The 26,017-nt window shown below is 39.0% G+C and overlaps 1 protein-coding gene across 5 annotated transcripts in view; it reads right to left on the bottom strand.

Moving 5' to 3' along the window:
• CPLANE1 (ciliogenesis and planar polarity effector complex subunit 1) overlaps positions 1 to 26,017 on the bottom strand; it is a 148,995-nt gene that overhangs the window by 22,119 nt on the left and 100,859 nt on the right. For 4 of the 5 annotated variants that reach the window (XM_053592040.1, XM_053592048.1, XM_053592056.1 and 1 more), the window contains 5 exons: positions 18,895 to 19,148; positions 13,105 to 13,192; positions 7,812 to 7,976; positions 2,988 to 3,018; positions 2,081 to 2,212 (listed from right to left, as the gene is read on the bottom strand). In XM_053592040.1, the coding sequence (XP_053448015.1) occupies positions 2,081 to 2,212; positions 2,988 to 3,018; positions 7,812 to 7,976; positions 13,105 to 13,192; positions 18,895 to 19,148 (670 nt within the window). Of the gene's footprint in view, positions 1 to 2,080; positions 2,213 to 2,987; positions 3,019 to 7,811; positions 7,977 to 13,104; positions 13,193 to 18,894; positions 19,149 to 22,133; positions 22,212 to 26,017 lie in introns of those variants that run through there. The other variant, XR_008380219.1, reaches the window with a different exon arrangement.

Genomic DNA, 26,017 nt, shown 5'->3' with positions numbered 1-26,017 from the left:
CTGTGGTACATACACTTTTAGGCTTCTTAGATAAAAGAGTCACCCTTATGAATAGCAGCTGTGCTTCCTTATTTCCCAGTTCAAATCCACTTACTACCTCACTGAAAATTAAAAGTGTATAGTCATGCCGGGCGTGGTGGCTCACGCCTGTAATCCCAGCACTGTGGGAGGCTGAGGAGGGAGAATCGCTTGAGCTCAGCAGTTCATGACTCGCCTGAGCGACAGTGAGACCCCGACTCGTGAAAAAAATGGAAAAACCCAGCTGGGCCGCCGCGGCGAGCGCCTGTAATCCCAGCGGCTTCCAGAGGCTGAGGCAGCGGGGTGCCCGCAGCCCGAGTCTGAGGTTGTGGTGAGCTACCACGCCCACTGCACTCTGCTCAGGGGCATAGGGTGGGACCCTGTCTCAACAACAACAAAAAAAAGTGTATAGTCAAACTCACAAGACTGTTAATAGAAAATAGTGTGCAGGGGCGGCGCCTGTGGCTCAGTGAGTAGGGCGCCGGCCCCATATGCCGAGGGTGGCGGGTTCAAACCCGGCCCCGGCCAAACTGCAACAACAACAACAAAAAAATAGCCGGGCGTTGTGGTGGGCGCCTGTAGTCCCAGCTGCTCGGGAGGCTGAGGCAAGAGAATCGCGTAAGCCCAAGAGTTAGAGGTTGCTGTGAGCCGTGTGACGCCACGGCACTCTACCAAGGGCGGTACAGTGAGACTCTGTCTCTAAAAAAAAAGAAAATAGTGTGCAAACAAAAAGAAAAAAATACTACTTCTGGGTGGGACCTGTGGCTCAGTGAGTAGGGCACTGGCCCTACATACCCAGGGTGGCAGGTTCGAACCAGGCCCCGGCCAAACTGCAACAAAAAAATAGCCGGGCATTGTAGTGGGCACCTGTAGTCCCAGCTACTCAGGAGGCTGAGGCAAGAGAATCGCTTAAGCCCAGGAGCTGGAGGTTGCTGTGAGCTGTGTGATGCCACGGCACTCTACCAAGGGCCATAAAGTGAGACTCTGTCTCTACAAAAAAAAAAAAAAAAAAAATACTATTTCTATTTATAATTAGTGCAGTTTATCTGCTATATTATCTATGACCTTGTGTCAAGATCATGTAAACTCTAAATTTCTAAGCTAACACATTTGGTTACCATTAGTTGTAACTAACAGTACATGGGCAGTGAAGGGCAAGAAATAGATGTGGCTAGAGTTTGTGCTTGGAAGGGGAAAGTGGGTCAAACTGGAGGTGGGGACCAGAGGTACTCCCTGAGCTCACTCTTCTGTGAGTAGTTGGGGAGATGGCAAAGGGCTTTAACTAGAAATGGGAGCCAATTAGAAGTCTTGCCTTAGTAATTTAGAAATAAGATCAGTCAGAATGGAGGGTGTAGTGTGGTAGGTGTAGGCTGTCAGGAGGTAAGAATGACAGCTTTTCTACTTGGAAGACTTGAGTTGATAATGAACACAGGCTCTGTCTCAAGAAAAAAAAAAAGAATATATATAGGGTTAACATTTAGGGTAAAGTACCATGAACTACATCATTAATTACTTCTAATAAGAGATACGATTAAAAGTGTGTTTTATTTAGAATGAAGACACCTTGGGAAAGCTCACAGAATACTGACAAAGATTCAACTATACTTGTTGGGAGAAAGGGAAGAATGACCACATATGAATAAAAAAATTTATTTAGGAAGAAAGGAATCTAAGCTTCAAATTTGTTTCATAAAAATCACATTGAAATGGCCAGGCACAACAGTGGGAGGCTGAGGTGAGGGATTGCTTGAACTCAGGAGTTAGAGATCAGCCTGAGCAAGAGCGAGTCCCTGTTCCTACTAAAAAAAATAGAAAAGTTATCCAGGTTTCATGACGGGTGTCTAGTCCCAGCTACTTAGGAGACTGGGACAGGAGAAAATCACTTGAATCCAAGAGTTTGAGGTTCCTGTGAGCTGATGTCACAGCACTCTAGCCTGGGTAACAGAGAGAGACTGTCTCAAAAAAAAAAAAAAAAAAAATCACATCAAAAACATGGCCAATTTGAACATTCTTAAAATATAAACATTTTAAATAGGTTAAAAAGGAATTATCCAAATATTACCTGGAAATACTCCTAGCTTGTTGTTTTGTTAAGCCAAGCTCTTCACTGGAAACTCCGTCTTTAGTTATAAGGTCATCAATAATGTCTACAATATCAGTTAATCCGGCCATTTGGAGTGGATCTTCTGAAACACTTCATTTGCAAATGTAATTTGAGAAATATAAATCAGTATCTGCAACTTATTTTAAGCAAAAATGAACATGTTATAAATGAACACAAAATGATAAACATATATCTATTGTTTCCTCTTTTTTCTATAATCCTATTATTTTTCTTTTGTTTTTTTTGAGACAGAGTCTCATTATGTCTCCTTTAGAGTGCCATGGTGTCACAGCAACCTTAAACTCCTGGACTTAATTCTCTTGCCTCAGCCTCCAAGTAGCTGGGACTACAGGCGCCTGCCACAATGTCTGGCTGTTTGTGTTGTTGTTGTTGCAGTTATCATTGTTGTTTTAGCTGGCCCGGGGCCAGGTTCAAACCCACCACCCTCGGTGTATGTGACTGGCGTCCTACCCACTGAGCTATGGGCGCCACCCTGTAATCCTAATATTTTTCAGTGGAAAAGCCTAACCACCATTAATTGATGACTTGGTAGGTTCTCTTAGAAAAGCAAATATAAGGTCTAGGAGGAAACCACCATAGGTCCTGCCTGCTGAATTTAATACATACTTAGTAAAAGAAAATGTAGCAAACATAGCCTACTATATTTAAATTACCTGTGCTAAACAGTAAGGAATATAACAATCCTCAGTTTTCTTAAAATATTCCATTCCCAGTGGTAACATATTATATTCCTAAACCAAAAGGATGTACAGTGCAAAAGTTCACATACATGTGAACAAAATTTTCAGAACACATATTTACAACCAACTTTCAGTGAAACTGTGAATTAACTCAAGATATTTACCTCTCAAGTAATTCGTCACTGTCATTCACACCTTTAAAAAAAGAAACATTATTATTAATAAGAATTTAAAGTCAATTTTTTTTACTTTCAAAACTGACCTGACTTAGAAATTATGTAATCAGAAACTGAAATATTTTTAAACCTCCAAATTGGTTTAAAGATATGTATGTACAGAATATTTATCAGTATCCACAACTTAATTACATTAACTAAAAATGAATGTAAACTGATGAACATCTGATAAACTCCTCTTGAATATGCTAGTTGGTGGTACATATTATTTACATTTAAGAGAATTACTTTCCTATGCCGAATATACTATATGATATCTTTCAGGAGGCACAACTCTTCTTTGCTTAGTACACTGTTTAGAGTAGTAGGGTGGAATTAACTTTATATAAAACAAAAATTCTCTAGTGATTTTTTTTTTTTTTTTTGTCTCACAAGGCTTAAAAATCATACTTAACAAGGCTTAAAAATCATTCTTTGGGTCATATTCTTACAAGTAAATGGGTTCTTGGATTTAAATTAAATATTTAAAAAAATATCTAATCTATTTTAGATTTCTATCTATTTTAGAAGCCACTTAGTGGCCCCTGGTAGAATGCCATGGCATCACAGCTCACAGCAACCTCCAACTCTCAGGTGATTCTTTTGCCTCAGCTTCCCAAGTAGCTGGGACTACAGGCACCTGCCACAATGCCTGGCTATTTTTAGAAATGAGGTCTCACTCTGGCTCAGTCTGGTCTCAAATCTGTGAGTTCAGGCAATCCACCCACCTCAGCCTCCCAGAGGGCTAGAATTACAGGCGTGAGCCACTGCGCTCAGCCTCTAAAAACAATACATTTTTTAAAATACCTAATTTAAATCCAAGAACCCATTTACTTGTAAGAATGTGACCCAAAGAATGATTTTTAGGCCTTGTTGAGTATTAACTACATGTCTTCAAAGCAAAACACTTACTCTATTCAATCTTCTATATGTTTAACTCTAAAAGAGAATTTAATTATAATATATGGAAAAGTGTTCTGACATCTCAAAAAAAAACATTCCTTTCGATCAAGATAGACCCAACATGCCCCTAAGACTTACATATACACATATTTTTAGTATGAAATAATTTTGGTTTCTTGAAAACATATTGTTCTATTTAGTTTATTAACTCCCAAATCAAGAATTTTATCTTTGTGCTTAGAGTCTGGGTATTTTTGAATTCTTAATAGCAATTAATGAAATTTAACGAAGAGGGAAATACTTACATAAAACTGAGATTATAGCAATAGTAATAACAATACTATTACTAGTATAAGTAATACCTACTATGTCTAAGAGCTTTTGCTCAGGAGAAACCACATACTCCATTTAAGAGACACTTTGTATCAGTGTGTGAGCAGTAGTAGGTATAAAAACTGTTGACTACTATGCAAACGATTTCTTTTATCAAAGAGTTGAAAGGTATCATATCCAAATAAATACTGTTAAAAGTAGGTGCAAAGGTAGACTATATCCTTACTTCATTTTCAAACTATTTTTGGAACATTTCCTTTGGGACTGCCTTCATAGACAATTTATTAAACACAATCAACTTCATTCCTTGATAACCACAATTGCTTATTTTTAATTCCAAACAGTGACATTCAGTCTAGTCACTTATTTCATTTACTAGAAGAGCCTCTGAATAACTTTTGTCTGTTAGCAAAAATTCAATCCATGCTCTGTGAATAAATTATTTGCCACTATTAAAATACTCAGAAGAGGGAGGGGGCTTGGTAAGCTCCCACCTACCAGTACAGTGTAGGGATACATGGCACAGCTCCTGGGTGAAGGACTCAACTACAACTCAGATGTTACCCCACAAACATAAACAACATAACCTAATCATATGTACCCTTATATGAATAAAAAAAATTCAGAAGAATACCCATTTGGGGTTATAAATTCTGTACTTTGTTAAAAAAAAATCAATGTAGGTATTTTTTTCAAAATTTATAATCACACATTCAGCATTAGAGAAAAGCATTTGAATTTACCTATCTTTATTTATTTATTTATCTAGTTATTTGTTTTGAGACAGTCTTACTCTGTCACCCTGGGTACAATGCCATGGTGTCACAGCTCACAGCAACCTCAAACTCCTAGGTTCAACTGATCCTCTTATCCCAGCCTCCTGAGTAGCTGGGACTACAAGTGCCTGCCACAATACCCAGCTAATTTTTCGATTTTTTTTAGAGATGGGGTCTTGCCCTTACTGACGCTGGTCTCAAACTCCTAAGCTGAAGAATCCACCTGCCTTGGCCTCCCAGAATGCTAGGATTACAGGCGTAAGCCACCACGCCCAGCCTGAATTTGTCCATCTTTGTACGTGTTACACCATTTATTGCCTTTTCTCCTTCTCTTGCATCCTAATTTAAGAAGCCAGTACACGGCTCGGTGCCTATAGCACAGTGGTTATGGCGCCAGTGACATACACTGAAGCTGGTGGGTTTGAACCCGGCCTGGGCCAGCTAAACAACAATGACAACTCCAGCAAAAAATAGTCAGGCATCGTGGCGGGCACCTGTAGTCCCAGCTACTTGGGAGGCTGAGGCAACAGAATCGTTTGAGCCCAAGAGTTTGAGGTTGCTGTGAGCTATGACACCAAGGTGGCACTCTACTGAGGGTGATAAAGTGAGACTCTTTGTTTCAATAAAAAAAAAAAATAAAAAGAAGCTAGTACAGCAAAGAAGTATAGAGAGTCCTCAAAGATCTAAAAGTAGACTTTCTTTTTTTTTGCTCTCCCCTTCCCCCACCCCACACCGTGTCATTAACTGTCATTAATTGACTTTCTATTTGATCCTGTAATCCCATTGCTAGGTATCTATCCAAAAGGAAAAAAGTCATTTCACTTTTGACTGTATATAACCTGTATATAAGCTTATATACAGTCAAATGTTTATAGCAGTGCAATTTATAACTGCAACTCCAGTGCCCTTCAACACACGAATGGATTAATAAACTATGGTATAAATATACCATGGAACACTACTCAGCCACAACAAGATGAAGATTTTGTATCCTTTCTTATAATTTGAATGGATCTGGAGAATATTCTCCAAAGTATCACAAGAATGGATTGTTGGCTCTTTTTATGTGAATTAATTTGAGTTCTCTGAAGATCCTACTTATCAAGCTTTTGTCTGATTCAAAATAGGTAAATATCCTTTCCCATTGTGTAGGTTGTTTATTTGCTTTGGTAGCTGTACAGAAGCTTTTAAGTTTAATGAAGTCCCATTTGTTTATTTTTGTTGTTGTTGCAATTGCCACAAAAGTCTTCTTCATAAAGTCTTTCCTCAGGCCGATATCTTCAAATGTTTTTCTCAAGCTTTCTTTGAGGATTATATCACTGGGCAAGAAAGATGAATAGAACCTTCTCTAAAGAAGACAGACAAATGGCTAACAAACATAAGAAAAAGTGTTCATCATCCCTAATTATTAGAGAAATGCAAATCAAAACCACCCTAAGATATCATCTAATCCCAGTGAGAATGGCCCACATCACAAAATCTCAAAACTGCAGATGCTGGCGTGGATGTGAAGAGAAGGGAACACTTTTACACTGCTGGTGGGACTGCAAACTAGTACAACCTCTTTGGAAAGAAGTATGCAGAATCCTCAAAGAATTCAAACTAGACCTCCCATTTGATCTTGCAATCCCATCACCAGGCATCCACCCATAAGAAAAAAAATCCTTTTACCATAAGGACACTTGCACTAAACTGTTTATTGCAGCTCAATTTACAATAGCCAAAATGTGGAAACAGCCTAAATGTCCACCAACTCAGGAATGGATTAACAAGCTGTAGTAATGTACACTATGGAATACTATTCAGCCATTAAAAAGATGGAGACTTTACATCTTTTGTTTTGACCTGGATGGAAGTGGAACACAGTCTTCTTAGTAAAGCGTCACAAGAATGGAGAAGCAAGAATCCAATTGTACTCAATTCTAATATGAAGGCAGTAGATGATCTAATAAAAGGGGTGGGGTAGGGGAATGAGGAATCAGGCAGAGGGGAGGAGGGAGGGGAATGGGGGGGTCACCATGTATGGTACACCTCTTTGGTGGGGGGACACAATTATAAGACAGACTTTACCTAACAACTGCAATCAGAGTAACCTAATTCTTTGTACCCTCAATGAATTCCAAATAATTAAAAAAAAAATGGTACTACGCCTTTCTAAGTCTCAATATACAAAATATACTATAAAATGGGGATGATGATGATGATGATAATAATAATAATAATACCTATCTACCTCATAGGTCAGGCTTAAACCAGGGTTCAAATAGTGTTGTCTAGCATATGGTAGAGGCTTAAAAAATGATACCTGTTATTTTGCTTTCTAATTAAAATTCAAACTTGTAGTAATTAGAAATGTTTGAATTTCTTAATTTTTTTTTTTTTTTTTTTTTGTTGCAGTTTGGCCGGGGCTGGGTTTGAACCCGCCACCCTCGGTATATGGGGCCGGTGCAGTGCTCACTGAGCCACAGGCGCCGCCCGAATTTCTTAATTTTTATAAAAATACAGTATCATAGGAATTCTAATTGCTATAAATTTAATATTAATAATTTACACAGAATATGCTACATGGTTGCAGTATATCTTATAAAAGGTGTCACAATTCTTCATGTGAATGAGACAAGTTTTACCTGTCATTTCCCTGAAATAAATATTATAAATGACTTCACAAACTTTTCATAACTATATTCCCAGTAAATAATGTTCAGTAACTTTATAATGGAAAATAAGAGTAAGTGTAAATGAAAAAAGTGAGGAACACTACCAGGAGTAGAGGTGTGCTGGTCACTGGAAAGGCTGACAGCCGAATCAGCAGTAGGAAACACATAGGTCTTCTGACTAGAGTGATTTTCTGTCACTGAAAATTCAACTTCTGAAGTCTCCTCTTTGTCACTTCCATCTTCCTCATCCACAGGAGTCAAAAAATGTACTATTCAAGAGTATATATTAAATTAAAAGAAAATAGTAGAGAAAAAAATTACATGGAAAAGATAATTGCTAACATTTATACATGGCAACACACATACATTAGAAGTTCCCAACATATTCTGATATCTTTCTACTATACAATGAATTAACTTAACATGAAATTTAAAATTAAAACTCACTCAAAGTAAAAAAAAAAATGTATTATCAACTTTGTGAATCACGGCAGATTGAGCTAAGTGCACAGGCCCATGCCCTGCCAAAAAAACTAGAAATGCTAAAATATCACAAAAGGTTCAAAACACAACCAGGCCTGCTGGAGCAGTAATTGGACGATGATGCTAGAATATTCTACAGGGGAGTAGGAGATGTGATTTCTACAGATTTCATATGGCTAGGACAGCATTCAAAGACCTTTGTCCATAAAATGCGAATAAGAAAATCCCTGTCACGGAGAAACAGCTAAGAAGTTTTCTCTCTGCCTGGACAATAGATGAGAGAATAATAAAAGTCTACTTTAAGAATTCAAACCCCCATGGGCAGCGCCTGTGGCTCAGTCGGTAAGGCGCCGGCCCCATATACCGAGGGTGGCAGGTTCAAACCTGGCCCGAGCCAAACTGCAACAAAAAAATAGCCAGGCGTTGTGGCAGGTGCCTATAGTCCCAGCTACTCGGGAGGCTGAGGCAAGAGAATCGCTTAAGCCCAGGAGTTGGAGGTTGCTGTGAGCTGTGTGAGGCCACAGCACTCTACTGAGGGTGATAAAGTGAGACTCTGTCTCTACAAAATAAATAAATAAATAAATAATAAAAAGAATTCCTTTAACCCCCTGGCTTGCAAAAAGCAGGTGCAGGGTCTAAATTTATACTATCTGTATAGTATAGCAACTTCAACTCAAGAAATTTGTATTAAAACTTACGACCCCAATTTTTCTTTATTTCAATGATAGCAAAACAAATACAAAAGCATTCCAAACATATATGAGGATCGACAAGTAAAACAGCAAACTTGCCAGTGTAAACTTACATTGGCAGCACTATATAAACAACTCAGCAAGGTTTCATAACTTTAGTATATCAGTATTCACAGCTGTGTATGTGTCAATGTGTGGCAGGGTCTTCCTGAGAGACATTCATTATGGTTGCATGTTTTTGTGTGCCATAACGAGAATGTTGGAGCTTGAATTAGAGCAATGAACAAACATTAAATTTTTTCTTAAACTTGGCAAGAGTGGGCTGGGTGTGGTGGCTCACACCTGTAATCCCAGCACTTGGGAGCCCAGGTGGGTGGATTGCTTGAGCTCTCAAGTTTGAGACCAGCCTGAGCAAAAGCAAGACCTTATCTGTACTAAAAATAGAAAAACTGAGGTAAGAGGATTTCTTGAGCCTGAGTTTGAGGTTGCTGTGAGCTATGACACCAGAGCACTCTACCCAGGGTGACAGCTTGAGACTCTGTCTCAAAAAAAAAAAAAAAAAAAAATATATATATATATATATATATGTATATATACACACATATGTATATATAAAATCACACAAGGAATCATCAAATTTGAGGAAGAGTTACTACACAGATTCAAGAGTTGAGAATGTGCATCCATTAAAGAAATCTGAAAGGTTGTAAAACATGACTAAAAATATTAAGTAGATAAAGCATAAAAATCAAAATAGAAAAAGAAGACGAGGCTTCCAAAGAACCTATAGATTTGAAAAATAAATAGAACTTTATATATTAAAAGTGTATTCACCAAAATTAAAATCATAATAAACAGGAGAAACAGCAAAGATGAAATAGCAGAAGAATTAGCAAACTAGAAGACAGATCTGAGGCGATCACCCTGAGTACACCACTGAGAGATAAGAGGCGGAACTTATGAAGTAATAGTTGAAAGCAAACAGGGAATATTGCTAGAGGTCCAACACACCTCTACTGGGTGTGTTGAAGTGCAAAAAGAATGAATGGGGAGGAAGCAATATTCCAAAACAATTATGGATGAAAAATTCCCAAAGTTAAGTCTTCAAACTGAAGAATCTTTCCTACTCCAACAGAAGATAAATAAAAAGAAATACATACCTAGATACACTGTATCAAAAAAAGCAAAATAAAGTACAAAGAGAAATTTTTTAAGCAACCAGAGATAAAAGAAGAGCAATTATATTGATAGCACATAGGTAGTGTAAACTTAGCAGATGTCAGTAAATAACATATCTTTAAAATGCTCAGGTTTGAAAATAATAATCATCCTAAAAGTCTGTACTTAGCTATAAGCTATGATTCATGAATAGTAGTAAAATTAAAGCTATTTTCAAAGACAGAAAAGTTACCACTCAGACTCTAGGTGGAAGAACTAACAATAGAAGAAAGAAAGAAACTGAATGCTTGAAGATCCAGACGTAGTGGATCACGCCTGTAACCAATCCTACCTAACACACTGGGTTGGGAGGACTGCTTGAGGCTAGCAGTTCAAGAGTAGCTGAGCAAGATCAAGACCCTCTCTCTTCTAGAATAAAAATCTGTCTACAACACGAGGCAACTGGCAACATTTGAACTCTGATTAGAGATATATATAAAAATATTAGAATTTTTTTTAAGCAGTGACATGATGCTTATGTTAAAAATGGGACCTTATATTTTAGAGTACACATAAAATATTTATATATAAAATAATGTGCTTGTATGAGTTTTACTTCAAAATAATCCAGGAAAAGGTGGGAAGAGTGGGTGGGTGTATAGATAAAAAAGAATTAGCCATGAGTTGGTAATTACTAAGTTGGCTGTTAAGTACATAAAAGTTAATCATACTATTCTGTCTTCTATTAAAGCATGTCAGAAATTTTCATGATGAAATTTTTTAAAAAGTATCAAAAATGAGACATAAGAACACAGGGATGGTAAAGTTTGTATTAGACAAACTTGACTGTAAGTCAAAAGATATTATTGGGGATAAAGAAGGTCACTGCTTTGGCTCAGTGCCTGTAGCTCAGCGGCTAGGGCACCAGCCACATACACCAGAACTGGAGGGTTCGAACCCAGCCTGGGCCTGCCAAACAACAACTACCAAAAAAAAAAAAAAATAGCTTGGGCTTTTCCCATGACTTAGCAATTATGAATTGGGCTGCAATAAACATTCTGGTACAAAAAAAAAAAAAAATAGCTGGGCGTTGTGGCGGGCACTTGTAGTCCCAGTAACTTGGGAGGCTGAGGCAAGAGAATCAATTGAGGCCAAGAGTTTGAGGTTGCTGTGAGTTGTGATGGCACAGCACTCTACCTAGGGTGACATAGTGAGACTGTCTCAAAAAAAAAAAAGTCATTTCTTAATGATAAAAGGGACAAACTTTAACAAGAAAATTACAATCCTGAACTATATTCAGTTTATAGCCTCAACTATCCAAAGCAATATTTAACAGATTTACAATGAGAAATAAACAATTCCACAATTATGGATAGGTTTTTTTTGTTGTTTTGTTTTGGCTTACTGAATATTATGGTTAATTTTATTCATGGTTTACTGAATATTATGGATAGTTTTTAATGCACTCTTCTGAGAAATGAATAGATCAAGCAGATTAAGAATCAGAAAGAATATAGAAAATCTAGACAATGCAATTTAGAAGCATAATTAGATGGAGATATGTGTGTGTATTTAGTATATATACACTTTACATACAGCCAATGTTTATTCTCTTCAAAGAAGTGTAAAACATTTATAAAAATTGACTGCATATATTAGGTCACAAAGACAATTAACAAGTATCTAAGAATAGGTATCATCATACACACCATCTGACTGTAATATAATAAAATGGAAATCAATTGCAAAAACATAGCCCAAACCTATTACTCTTTAGAATCTATGAATGAATTACAAACTCTGAAGATCTGAACACCACCAGGCAAGCCTCTTGTTGAGGTCCATGTAGGACATGCTCAGCCTCAACTGCATATATCAGAAAATAAGAAAAAATGAAGGCAGGAAAAAACCAAAAAGCCCATCTAAAAACAGAAGAAATAATAAGGGTAAAAATAGAAATTAATGAGACCCTGTCAAAAAAAAGAAAAGAAAAGAAAATTAAGAATCAATGAACCCAAATCTAGTTTTTAATTTTTTTATTTTTTCGAGACAGTCTCTTTATGTCATCCTCGGTAGAGTGCCATGGCATCACCGCTCACAGCAACCTCAAACTCCTGGGCTCAAGTGATTCTCTTGCCTCAGCTTCCCAAGTAGCTGGGACTACAGGCGCCTGCCACAACGCCCGGCTGTTTTTCGTTGCAGACATCATTATTGGTTAGCTGGCCCAGCCGGGTCCGAGCCCGCCAACTTCGGTGTATGTGGCTGGTGCCATAACCACTGTGCTACGGGTGCCGAGACAAAATCTGGTTTTAAAAAAAGACTAACTACTGATAAAACAGAATGAGAAAAAAAGTGCAGGTATAAACAACTGTAGATACAGTATAAAGTAAAAACCTAACTACTTTAATTTAATTCTTTTGAGAGTCTCAGTCACCTGAGGTAGAGTGCCGTGGTGTCATAGCTCACAACAACCTTAAACTCTGGGGCTCAGCAATCCTCTTGCCTCCGTTTTTCATTTTTAGTAGAGATGAGGTCTCACTCTTGCTCAGGCTGGTCTTGAACTGCTGAGCTTAAACAATCCATCCACCCACCTCAGTCTCCCAGAGTGCTGAGATTACAGGCATAAGCCACTATGCCCAGCATATAATTTAATTCTTTCAGTAAGAAATGAAAAAACTTACTACCTCATCATTGCCTGGCCATTTAACCAGAACCTCAAATTCCAGCTCCGCTGTTGACCACAAACAAAAACCTCAGCACAAACCTCTGTGCAATCCCCAGCAGAGTGTGGCCAAAGGCCTGAAAGCCACAGAAACTAAGATCCAAGCCACAATGCCTATGCTGTTATAAAAGGAGAGGAGGTAATCAGCTTCTCAGAACAAACGGCCTTGAAGCAGAAGCCAGTCACATCACAAAAATAATCCTAATCTAAAAATTTGGGAGCTAATAGTTTCAGCTCACATATAAAAAGTACTTCTATTTCTGGCACTCCAAAAAAAAAAAGCTTGTTTTTTGGTCACCCAAAGCAAGCCTTCAGTCCCAGGCCTCAGAACTTCCCACAAACCTTCTTCAGAAATGCTAATGTTTTTTGAAGTTAATGGTTTTTCAAATTCAGGGCCAGAAGACAATTCAATGTGATCCACTGGTCCAACCTGTAGAAAAAACATACAACAAAACAACTGTAATAAACTGATAATTTCAAAATACTATAAATGATTTTATGTAAGTTTTGTTTTTATTTTTTAATGTAAGTTTAAACACTTGCATTAATGCAACACAAATCAAAGAAATGGGACATATTGTTAAAATTGTTCCATTTTATTATTGTTGCTGTTAAATCTCTTACTGCACCTAATTTATAAACTTTATCATAGATATGTATGCATAGGAAAAAACATGGTACCCACTCAGCCTTTTCTATCTGTGGGCTTTGCATTCAGGGTTTCAACCAAATGTAGATTGAAAATATTTGGAAAAACGAGAAGTATAGTTTCATCTGTACTACACCTACACACTTTTTCTTATAGTTATTCCCTATATGATACAGTATAGGAACTATAATAGTTATATACATTGACAATGTATTAGAGAATGTACAGGAGTTATATGCAAATACTATGCTCTTTCACAAGGGACTTGAGCATCTGTGACTTTGGTTCAGTACAATCTACAATTTCAGCTATCCACTGGGGGTCTTGAAAAGTTATCCCCTTGCATGATTGCAAGAGGGACTTTACCTAACAATTGCAATCAGAGTAACCTGGCTTATTGTACCCTCAGTGAATCCCCAACAATAAAAAAAAAAAAAAAAGGAAGAAAGAAAGAAATATAGTTATTCCAAATTGAAGTGTGCTATAATAGTAAAATACTCACTGAATTTCTTTTTTTTTTTTTTTTTTTTTTTTTTGTAGAGACAGAGTCTCACTTTATGGCCCTCGGTAGAGTGCCGTGGCCTCACACAGCTCACAGCAACCTCCAACTCCTGGGCTTACGCGATTCTCTTGCCTCAGCCTCCCGAGTAGCTGGGACTACAGGCGCCCGCCACAACGCCCGGCTAGTTTTTGGTTGCAGTTTGGCCGGGGCCGGGATTGAACCCGCCACCCTCGGTATATGGGGCCGGTGCCCTACTCACTGAGCCACAGGCGCCGCCCAATACTCACTGAATTTCAAAAAGAAAAAAAAAAAAAAAAAGTTACCCCTGGGAATTAGGGAGGAACTTAATCTTCCCAGATCACTACTTTGAAGGAAAAAGCAATAATTAAGTAATAGGTTTGGTACATATTTTTAAAAATACCCTCATCCTATTATAATGTACACATAAATATAAACATTTGACTTACCTAAAGAAAATAGCTTATAGACCTGGAAGAGGCAGAGGGATGCTAAGGACAAGTACTGACTACAGCTTTGAGAATCTGGGTTGCATCCATGTTGTGCCACTAAGAAGTCACTGAATCTCTCTAGGTCTTGTTCCCTCATCTTTATATGAAAGATTTTGTCTAGATAGTAAAGTTCCTCCCCATTCTAAAATTATATGATGCTATTTTCCTGAGCCTCTAAAAAGGTTAAATTAATTAAGCTACAATTAAAGGGTGACAGAGTGAGACATTTTCTCTAAAATCAAAACCAAAACAAAACAAAAAACACCTAAAAAACTTATTGTACAGAGAATAACTGAAACCTCAGGAAATGAAACCTTGGATAAGAGAGGACTATCGGACTTGACTTTGAGCAGATGGTTTTAGAACTCTTCCTTTGCATTATCTCCCAAGCTTGGGCCATAATTATTAATTAACTGTTCTAATGCCACATCTTTAGTATACAAATATGATTGTACCACTGTCACAATCCAAAAATAAGAGAGCACTTGGTAAACGGTCTGTGAAGCTAGTGAATGATGCCCCATGATCATATCAATGTACACAGCTATGATTTAATAAAAAAAAGTAAAAAAACAAAAAACAAAAATAAGAGAGCAAAGGCAGCCTGTCATGTGCTGCAAAAGACACAGTCCTTACCTTCTAGTCTTAGAGGCTTAGTTGAGAGGGGGCTCTACCAGAATTTGGGGTAACTTTCAAAATGTCAAGCCACCTCTGCCCCCTTTCAATAAGGCTAGCATGTACGTATATTCTGAAAAAGCACACTGGGTGGCTTTGACAAGCATAGCTTTCTACTGTCTAACAGGCCCAGACTTGTGCAAAGTCCTATTTTGGCTGGCTTTCTCTTAAGTCTCTAACTAGCTCAGATAGATTGTTCTCAAGTCTTGTTAAGTCCTCACCCTTAAGAGGCAGTCTGCCTGCAGGATTCTCTCCTTTAGCCTCTTCTCTCACTCTGTGTGCTCTCTGGGGGTGAGTGGCTGTGCTACTATGACTTGAAGTTCCTCGTAACTAATGACTCCAAGATTTGTACCTCCAGCCCAGAGCTTCCTCAGTCGCAGAAGCAGATATCCAACTGCCCCTCATGTCAAAGTACCTCAAATTTAACATGTCTTTGACATGTTAAATACCTCCAACACATGTGCACTCATGTGCACACACACAGACCCACTTCCCCTTTCTTAGATTGGAAAATGAGTCCACCACTTACCCAACCTAGAGTCTGGAGACCACCCAGACTCTTTGTTGTTTTCACCTTCCCATGGCCTATCAGTCTATACATCTTGTCACACTCTTCCTCCAGGCCTACCGCTAAAGTTGAGGCACCTTAGTATTTCTTGCCTTGGGTATGCAGTGCAGCCCAAACACCTATAAGCAGACCTCATAAAGAGCTACAGCATATAAGATACATGATAAGAATTATTTATTAAGCTTGCTAATAATACCGATTCCTGGACTCTACTCCAGACCCACTTAAAATCAGAATTTCAGGGAAATGGGGTACAGGAGTTTTCATTTTCAACAAGCTTCCAAGACAGTTATAATGAGCAGCCAGGTTGGAAGACCCACATGGTTTCCATGTTCCAGTCTTAACCTATCCAAGGTAATCTCCACATTAGTGCCAACACGTCTGATCATATCCCTTCACTGCTTTTACTCTTTAATGGTTTCCTATCACCTGCTGGTAGGATAAAATCCTAATTGCTTGGCATAGCAAACAATGATTTCCATCTTTATCTGGCCCCTCACTACCTCTACTGCCATATGTCTTAAAATTCAGTTCCACCAACCTTTACCTCCAAGTAATGCTGACACAGGTCCCCAAACATTCTGTGCCATTTGGCATCTTTCTGCTTTTGCTCATGATGTTTTCTCAACTCTTCTTTATCAAACTGCTGAAGAGTCACCTTTATACATCCTTCTCTGATGCCACAACTTCACTTACCCCATCAAGTAACAACAGCACCTATGTGTCCTCAAGGCACCTGGTACAAAAGTATTCCCTGGTGTATAGATCTGCCTTCTTTTATTAGATTCTATGCTCCTGGACAGTAGGTACGTTCCCTTACTCAACTTTCTATTCCCAGAACTTAGCACAGAGCCTAACATGTAATAGATGCTCAGTAAATATTTGCTATAGGAATGAACACTTAAGGATTCTTGCGAGAATGAGCAAGCCAGCATAAAGACTACATCAGAGGCCAAAGTAGTGGATCGCCTGAGCTCACCAGTTCGAGATCAACCTGAGCAAGAGCAACACCCCACCTCTAAAAATAGCGAAGCATTGTGGCGGGTGCCTATAGTCCCAGCAACTTGGGAGGCTGAGACAAGACAGTCTCTTGAACCCAAGAGTCTGAGGTTGCTGTGAACTATGATACCACAGTACTCTACCCAGGGTGACTGAGTGAGACTCTGTCTCAAAAAAAAAAAAAAAGACTACATTTAGGTATAAGTAAACCATCTGGCTTAGATATACTACTTATCAAATTACTAATAGCTTAGGAGACAATTTCAAGAGGTTCTTTGAAATAAAGAGTACCAAAGACTACTGAACATTAATTTAAATGTGACAGATCTAAGTTTGACTTAAGGCTCAGCACCCATAGCTCTGTGAGTAGGGCGCCAGCCACATACACCCAGGCGGGTTCCAGCCTGGATGGGGCCTGCTAAACAATGACAACTGCAACCAAAAAACAGCCAGGCGTTGTGGTGGGCACCAGTAATCCCAGCTACTCAAGAGGCTGAGGCAAGAGAATCCTGTAAGCCCAGGAGTTGGAGGTTGCTGTGAGCCGTGCTGTCATGGCACTCTGCCAAGGGCAACATAATGAAACTCTGTCTCAAAATAAACAAAGAAATAAAAATAATAAAATAAAAAATAAAACTTTGACTTAAAAAATAAAAAGCAAAACCACCAAATAAACACCATGATCTCATTATTTAACAGTGGTCCTAGCTTGCATTTTCTCAGTGTATTTTTGCGTAGGCTTAATCTTAACTTTTTAATGTGTGTTCAATGTTTGGATCAAAGACATACTATAAACCAAATAAATATATCTTTTAAAATGTCAACATGCTAACATCTTGGAATATTTGTTAGGTAAGTTAATAATGGAATTCCTATGCTGCAGGCTAGTTTGCATTTCCTAATATTGGACTTTAACACAATTAACATATTTTTACTATTTGTTCTTTAATCTTTATTGTGTAGATTTTCTTCCTTAAAAAAAGGACAAAATGTTTGTTCAAAATAATCAACTTTTGAGATTTTTCCTACCATTTTACCTATCATTACATATAAACATTAATTTTGTTATTATGAATATATATTTTTTGAAGTCTCAATCTATTGCCAGGTTAGAGTGCTACTGTGAATACTTAAGATACAGAAAATTTCTTTCTTGGCTTAGGTTTTTTTTGTAGAGACAGAGTCTCACTTTATGGCCCTCAGTAGAGTGCTGTGGCCTCACACAGCTCACAGCAATCTCCAACTCCTGGGCTTAAGCGATTCTCTTGCCTCAGCCTCCCGAGTAGCTGGGACTACAGGCGCCCGCCACAACGTCCGGCTTTTTTTTGGTTGCAGTTTGGCTGGGGCCAGGTTTGAACCCGCCACCCTCGGTATATGGGGCCAGCGCCTTACCGACTGAGCCACAGGCGCCGCCTGAAAATTTCTTTCTTTTTCTTTTTTTTTGAGACAGAGTCTCATTTTTGTTGCTCTCAGTAGAGTGCCCTAGCATCATAGCTCACAGCAATCTCCAACTAACTCTTAGGCTTAAGTGATTCTCTTGCCTCAGCCTCCTGAGTAGCTAGGACCACAGGCGCCCACTACAACACTTGGCATTTTTTGTTGCAATTGTCATTGCTGTTTTAGCCGGCGGTTTGAACCCACCACCCTCAGTATATGGGGCCGGCACCCACTGAGCCACAGGTGCTACCCAGATACAGAAAATTTCTAAGCAACTGATTATTAGTTCTCTTATATAAAACATTTAGAAGAAACTGAGAAGAATCCCAAATATAGAAATAATGACATTTGTAAAGTCATACAAATCTTTCCAAAGAAAATGACACTCGATTACAAGCAGGGTTTCTCCAAAACCACATATTAGTTTTGTAATTTATTTCTTTTCCTGATAGAAAATATAGGTTTACTTCTTAAAAGCTTAAGGCAGTGGTTCTCAACTATGGATGATTCTGGCTCCCAGGGTACATGTGGCAATATGTGAAGACATTTTTAATTATTCTAACTGGAGCAAGAGCTACTGGAATCTACTGGGAAAAGAGCAGGGATGCTGTCAAATGTGCTACAATGCATGGGACCACCTTCACAACAAAGAATATCCAGCCCAGATTGCCAAGGTTGAGAAACTCTAGCCAAAGAAACCAAATTTCCCATTATTTTGAAAAATCAAGTGTCTAAATTTATATCATACTACAAAGATAATAACTCACCAACAAAAGCCAAAATAAAGAGCATCTACCTTATCACAACGTAGATATAGCACTTCAGGCCTGGGGAAATCCTGCTCTATGTTTTCAGCAATGTTCTGTATTGCTAACAGCTGTTCATCAATTTTCTGCAGCTCAGAGGTGAAATGCTCTAGCCGGTGAGCTGTAATGCCTGGTGCAGGGTGAGCAGTAGCGACATCCTGCAGCAGTTTCCACAGTGGATAGTCTTCTGCAGATTCAGACTTGGTGATCTCTTTTTTGATTTGGAGCTCTGGTTTTGGCAGATCTAAATATTAATAAAAGTAAAATAGGAATAGATTAAATTAAGGGAAAGTTATATACTGATGATCTCATTTATTTGGTGACTTCATTTAAAGCCAGCAAAACATTATTTTCCAAATCAGTTTTAATTTAAAATACTTGAAAACCTTTCAGCTTCTTGATTTATGAGATGTGTCCTTATTGTGAGATAAGAATACATAACAAGTCCAGGTGCGGTGGCCCATGCCTTTCATCCCTGCACTCTCAGAAGCCAAGGCAGGAGAATCACTTGAGGCTGTCAGGAGTTTGGGAATGCCCTAGGCAAGAGCAAGACATCATCTCTACAAAAATGAGGCAGAAAAATGAGGCAGGCGTAGTGGTGGACACCTGTAGTCCCAGCTACTCAGGAGCCTGAGGTAGAATCCTGAACCCAGGAGTCTGGGGTTGCAGTAAGCTACAATTATGCCACTGCACTCCAATTCAGGCAACAGAGCAAGACATAAGAACAAGATATAAGAATACATAACAATATAACTACCCCTAAGTTCGCTCCACAAGACAGTCGAATATTACCTTTATTCTCTATTGCAAACATATATTTCATAAAAAGTAATTTTAATATCTTAATGAGTTTTTGAAACCCTATTGGAAAACCAAAACATTGTACAGTAAAAGCAAGGCTCAATATTGGCTATTACTGACTTTATGTGGGCAAACATTAAATCTCTTAAGACCAAAGCTGGGCACGGTGACTTACACCTGTCTGAAATCATAGTATGATGGGAGGCCAATGCAGGTGGACAGCTTGAGCTCACAGGTTGAAGACCAGCCTGAGCAAAAGTGAGACCCCCCATCTCTACTAAAAATAGAAAAACTGAGGCAAGAGGATGGCTTGAGCCCAAGAGTTGGAGGTTGCTGTGAGCTATGACACCACAGCACTCTACCCAGGGTGACGGCTTGAGACTCTGTCTCGAAAAAAAAAAATCTCCCAAGACCAATATCAAAGCCAATGACTCTTCTTACTCTTAAACTCAGTTGATTCTTTCCTCAGATTTGAGATGCTTTCTACTTTGAATGCACTCTTCATCTGGTGCCTGGGTCTCCTCCTCCCTGTGCTGCTCAACCTTCTTAGTTTTCTGCTACACACTCCTTTTACCATCCGCATGTCCTGGGCTGCCAGCCTCAGCACACTTTCTGCTCACTCTTCCCACTCTCCCTGAGTGAAATCACAGATTCACAGATGACTCCTAAATTATGCAGCACTCTTTCTGAAATCAGCTCCTTATGTTCTGGATATCCCAGTTAGGTTGTCCCATAGGCACAGGAAACTAAACTCATTACTGTTGTCCCTCTAATTTGCTCCCTCTTCCTTGTTCCTAAGCTCAGTGAACAGCACTCGCATTCACCTATTTTCCCAAGCCAAGGGCCTTAAAGTCAATCAAAGTTCCTCTCTCTCCTTCAGATACAATCAAGTAGGTATGTCTACCTCTTTAACACCTCCATTCCTAACATCACTGTTCAGCTGATGCTTTCACAACAGACAGATCCCAAACAGTATCCCTAATTAATCTCTGTCCTATCTAGTCCACCATTCACACATGCCCACAGAAATCTTTTTAAAATACAAATTCAGTATTGTTTCTTTTCTGCCCAAAATCCTTAAATACTTTTCCAATGCCGTCACCTTAAATACCCCAATCCTTCAGTATGACAGTGGCACACAGAATCTTTCCTTTGTCTATCTCTCTAGCATCATTTCTTGCTATTTCTTTTTTTTTTTTTTTTTGTAGAGACAGAGTCTCACTGTACTGCCCTCGGGTAGAGTGCCGTGGCGTCACACGGCTAACAGCAACCTCTAACTCTTAGGCTTACGCAATTCTCTTGCCTCAGCCTCCCGAGTAGCTGGGACTACAGGCGCCCCCCAAAACACCCGGCTATTTTTTTGTTGCAGTTTGGCCAGGGCTGGGTTTGAACCCGCCACCCTCGGCATATGGGGCCGGCGCCCTATTCACAACAAAATATTCCCTTGGACTTCAAGCTTACTGAGCTTTAATTTCTCAAGGTAATCAGGCTCCACCAACACTCTCAGTCACTGAGCAATCTCTTATCTCAGTTTGAATTCCCTTCCTTTTGCTAAATCCTATTTTTCCTTAAGATTCCATTTAGGTGTCTCTCCTAAATGGCCCCAATCCTCCCCTAAAGTAGGTTAGATTATATGTTACACCACCCAAGAGTCTCATCCACACCACCACTGCAGAAGTCACCCGGCAGCATCACACGCGTCTCTTCCTTTGTCTCCTCTTTCCCGAACGGTAGTGCCTAAAGGCTGAGCACCTGGTGTTCCTTCCCTCCAAGCTCCAGTGTCTAGTCCTGAACTCAGGGGTTATTGAAGACTCAGGCAAATAAAGATTATGATTCCTGCCCTACTTAACTCATAGAAGTTTTCTGAGAATCAAATTATGGAACAAAGTTCTCTGAAAAATGTGAATTACTAAACAAATAGGAACAGTGCTTGTTATATTTCAGTCCTAGTCTAAAGTGAACCTTACCATGAGAAGACAATGGTAAATGCCAGTCCTGGCAAAGGCAGTTACATCGTCTTTTCCTGACACGTTTTAGCTTGGCTGTCCCAGTACTTCACCATCTATTCATGCTTTCTGTTTCTCAGCACCCAGAAGCATTTCTCTTAATCACTCTCAAGAAAGAATTTAATGCACACAAACTTCAAATAGAAAATACAACAAAAGAGATGGACACACTCAAAATCCAGAATGGCCTCAATATATAACAAAACTAGCCTTCCTTTCTCTGGAGAACCTGCTCAACTTCCACTGACTAGTAAGAGAAAGTCACCTACCCAGGAGGTGACTAACTGCCACTGACCCTGCAATGCTCTTCCTGGGCCCAGCGAAACTCTGCTTGCTGTAAATGATGCTGTTCATAATGGTAAATGGTTTCCAAAATAAGAAGCCACTGCACTGTTATTCAAAATAGTGAGCACTATCCTTACCATTGCTGGCTTTACCTCTCCCAGGTCCTGCTGAAAAAATGTCAGACTCAAATCATGGTAGCAGCCAGAAGAATTTCTCTGAGGAGGAAATAGATGATGAAGAAAGTGTGATTTTGACATTGGTTCCAGTTACAGACGATGCAAATAATAAACAAATGGAACCAACTGTTTCTTCAACTTCTGATGTCAAACTGAACACAATGAAGATACTGGCTCAGTGAGCCAGGCCTACAACTCTGAGAAGTTCAGGAAAATTCATCTACCTCCAACAAATAAACAATCAAAAGCCATCCACAAAGCTAGATGTAAAAAACCTTATCTTCCCTTGCCAACCATTTTTGTCTCCCATTAATGATGTGCATCGAGACACTTTGAGGAACTGGTGCCAGCAACTCAAGCTGAGTACTGACGGCAAGAAAACAGAAGTTTTTCTGAGGCTTCAGGAGCATGCCTTTCCTGAACAGAAATGTGAAATTCCTGAAATACCAAAGGAGGCCAGATTATATTCATGTTCAAGGAAATTCAAGGCAGAGACCAAGAAAGCAAGACCTCAGGAAAGGTCCAAGATGGGTGTGAAAACAAAAGAACTCGATAGAGTAGAAGTGACAACATCAGCTCAGGAATCTGCATTGGCATCGTGGGCAAGGATTGCTGCAAAAGCTGGTCAGCCTAAGACTGTGAATTCATGGTCCATTCCTGATTCTGCTAAGGCCTTTTTGACAACAGCTTCTGGCCTTAGGTGGTGTGTGATCCATGGCAAGCCGCTCCCTGCAGACACAGAGGAGGAGTGGGTCCGCTTACAATGTCATGCAGGTCAGGCCTGGGTGTCTGCCACTCCCAAAAGGATGATTTCCCTCTTCTTGTTACCAGCCTGCATTTTCCCATCTCCAGGCCTAGAAGATAATATGTTATGTCCTGACTGTGCTAAGAGAAATAAGAAGATAAAAGATTAATGATAGCGAAGACGAAGAAGCGATCTACTTCAAACACAAAGTAGGAGACCAGAATGTGCCACCACAAAGTATTAGAGAGTGATGGATATACTTTCAGAATGTGTAAGCTGATTTGAGGAAATGGAGGAAGAGATCATTGGAAGGAACCTCTGTGATCTACAAAACAGAATCAAGTAATTAGGACTCCACTGTGAAGATGGTTGACTGGGTGCCAGCCCTGGCTAAGGAGACCTTTTGGAGGGCTTAGAAAGCCACTAAAATAAAGTCATTGCAGCCGATTTTAAAAAAACAACAACAAAACAAAATAGTGAGCAGGTCTAAAACAGAAATGTATTGTTAGTTTTGTTTTTTGTTTTAAAAACCCTGTGACCCTGCCCTTCACTTCTCTCAGCCTATTTCTGTAATGCAAATCCTACTCAATACTAACATGTATGACTATATTGAGTCTTTGAAGTAAAGAAGGGTATAGGTGAAATTTACTAAATGTAGAATATAAAAGTCTGAACACAATAATTAAGAAAATGCCATGAAGGCTATGTTAACCAGTTTGATAAAAATATTTCGAACTATATATAAAACTACCACATTGTACCTCATGATCGCATTATTGTACACAGCTATGATTTAATTAAAAAAAATCATAATTGAATTTAATTTCAAAATATAAAACTTTTCCTTTAAAATTGGCATTTTAAAGTTCTTCTCTATAATAAGAGTAGACGGGTCCACTGATATATTTTGCAACCAGGCAGTACCCCCAAGAAAGGATCCTCTAAAAGGTTGATTATATTAGCTCGCAGCTTACAGTCATTGATAAAGGAAATTAGCCCATAGCTTATGGTCATTGAAATACTGGCCTAAGATACTCAGCGGTCACAGGGAGATGGATTTGCCTCCAGACTGGTATGAAAATGAAGGGAAACTAACAGAATACCTAAGCAGCCACAGGCATTTGTCTAGATGTACCTCATGGTAGAGAGTCTGAGTCCCACAGAGATACAGATGAGGGCCAAATAAATTTAATTTACTTACAAAAAGTCAGTAAACTAGTGACAGAATTGGGATTGAAATCCAGGTCTGTTCTATTTGAATTTAAAAGTCAAGCCCTTTTCACATTCCCCACACACTTCCCCAGCCTAAAGGACTGTTAGCTTTATATAGTGGTGTCCTCTCCCCCTACCTATATGTGCCTTAGCAGCCCCATGACAGGGGAGATAGCACAAAAAAAGGCTTCAAAGCCAGCTGGTCCAAGCCGCCCAACAGCTATGGAACCCAGAAGACACATTGGGTCTCTGTTGCAGTAAGTCTGATCACATATTGGATTAATTTAACCATTCACAGCATGTGATAACTTAAGGTTGTAGAGAAATAGTCCAAATCTTACAAAAAGTTACAACAGCACAACCTGTTTGTGACTATAAAACTGAATATTTTTCCAGTTAGGTACTGTTGGCTGTCATGCCTATGTATTTTCTATGTGCTTTTCTAGAATTTCTCATCTTTTTTTTTTTTTTTTTATTGTTGGGGATTCATTGAGGGTACATAATAAGCCAGGTTACACTGATTGCAATTGTTAGGTAAAGTCCCTCTTGCAATCATGTCTTGCCCCCAGAAAGTGTGACACACACCAAGGCCCCACCCCCCTCCCTCCGTCCCTCTTTCTGCTTCCCCCCCCATAACCTTAATTGTCATTAATTGTCCTCATATCAAAATTGAGTACATAGGATTCATGCTTCTCCATTCTTATGATGCTTTACTAAGAACAATGTCTTCCACTTCCATCCAAGTTAATATGAAGGATGTAAAGTCTCCATTTTTTTTTATGGTTGAATAGTATTCCATGGTATACATATACCACAGCTTGTTAATCCATTCCTGGGTTGGTGGGCATTTAGGCTGTTTCCACATTTTGGCAATTGTAAATTGAGCTGCAATAAACAGTCTAGCACAAGTGTCCTTATGATAAAAGGATTTTTTTCCTTCTGGGTAATGCCCAGTAATGGGATTGCAGGATCAAATGGGAGGTCTAGCTTGAGTGCTTTGAGGTTTCTCCATACTTCCTTCCAGAAAGGTTGTACTAGTTTGCAGTCCCACCAGCAGTGTAAAAGTGTTCCCTTCTCTCCACATCCACGCCAGCATCTGCAGTTTTGAGATTTTGTGATGTGGGCCATTCTCACTGGGGTTAGATGATATCTCACGGTTGTTTTGATTTGCATTTCTCTAATATATAGAGATGATGAACATTTTTTCATGTGTTTGTTAGCCATTCGTCTGTCATCTTTAAAGATTCTATTCATGTCTCTTGCCCATTGATATATGGGATTGTTGGCTTTTTTCATGTGGATTAATTTGAGTTCTCTATAGATCCTAGTTATCAAGCTTTTGTCTGATTGAAAATATGCAAATATCCTTTCCCATTGTGTAGGTTGTCTCTTTGCTTTGATTGTTGTCTCCTTAGCTGTACAGAAGCTTTTCAGTTTAATGAAGTCCCATTTGTTTATTTTTGTTGTTGTTGCAATTACCATGGCAGTCTTCTTCATGAAATCTTTCCCCAGGCCAATATCTTCCAGTGCTTTTCCTATGCTTTCTTTGAGGATTTTTTTAGACACTTGGAATCGAATTGAAAACCAAGAAATGAAACTAACATCTTACAACCACCTAATCTTCGATAAACCAAACAAGAACATACCTTGGGGGAAAGACTCCCTATTCAATAAATGGTGTTGGGAGAACTGGATGTCTACATGTAAAAGACTGAAACTGGACCCACACCTTTCCCCACTCACAAAAATTGATTCAAGATGGATAAAGGACTTAAATTTAAGGCATGAAACAAGATTTCTCATCTTTTCAGAGAATTCCCTTTTAACATCAAAACACTATGAACAGGATATTTATTTTTAGCCTCATTAACTAAGAAAAGACATATGC

This window comes from Nycticebus coucang, chromosome 1 (assembly GCF_027406575.1).
Source record: "Nycticebus coucang isolate mNycCou1 chromosome 1, mNycCou1.pri, whole genome shotgun sequence".
Taxonomy (NCBI): domain Eukaryota; kingdom Metazoa; phylum Chordata; class Mammalia; order Primates; family Lorisidae; genus Nycticebus; species Nycticebus coucang.
Note: the sequence above shows the minus strand (reverse complement) of the source record. Positions and strands in the feature narration are given on the sequence as shown.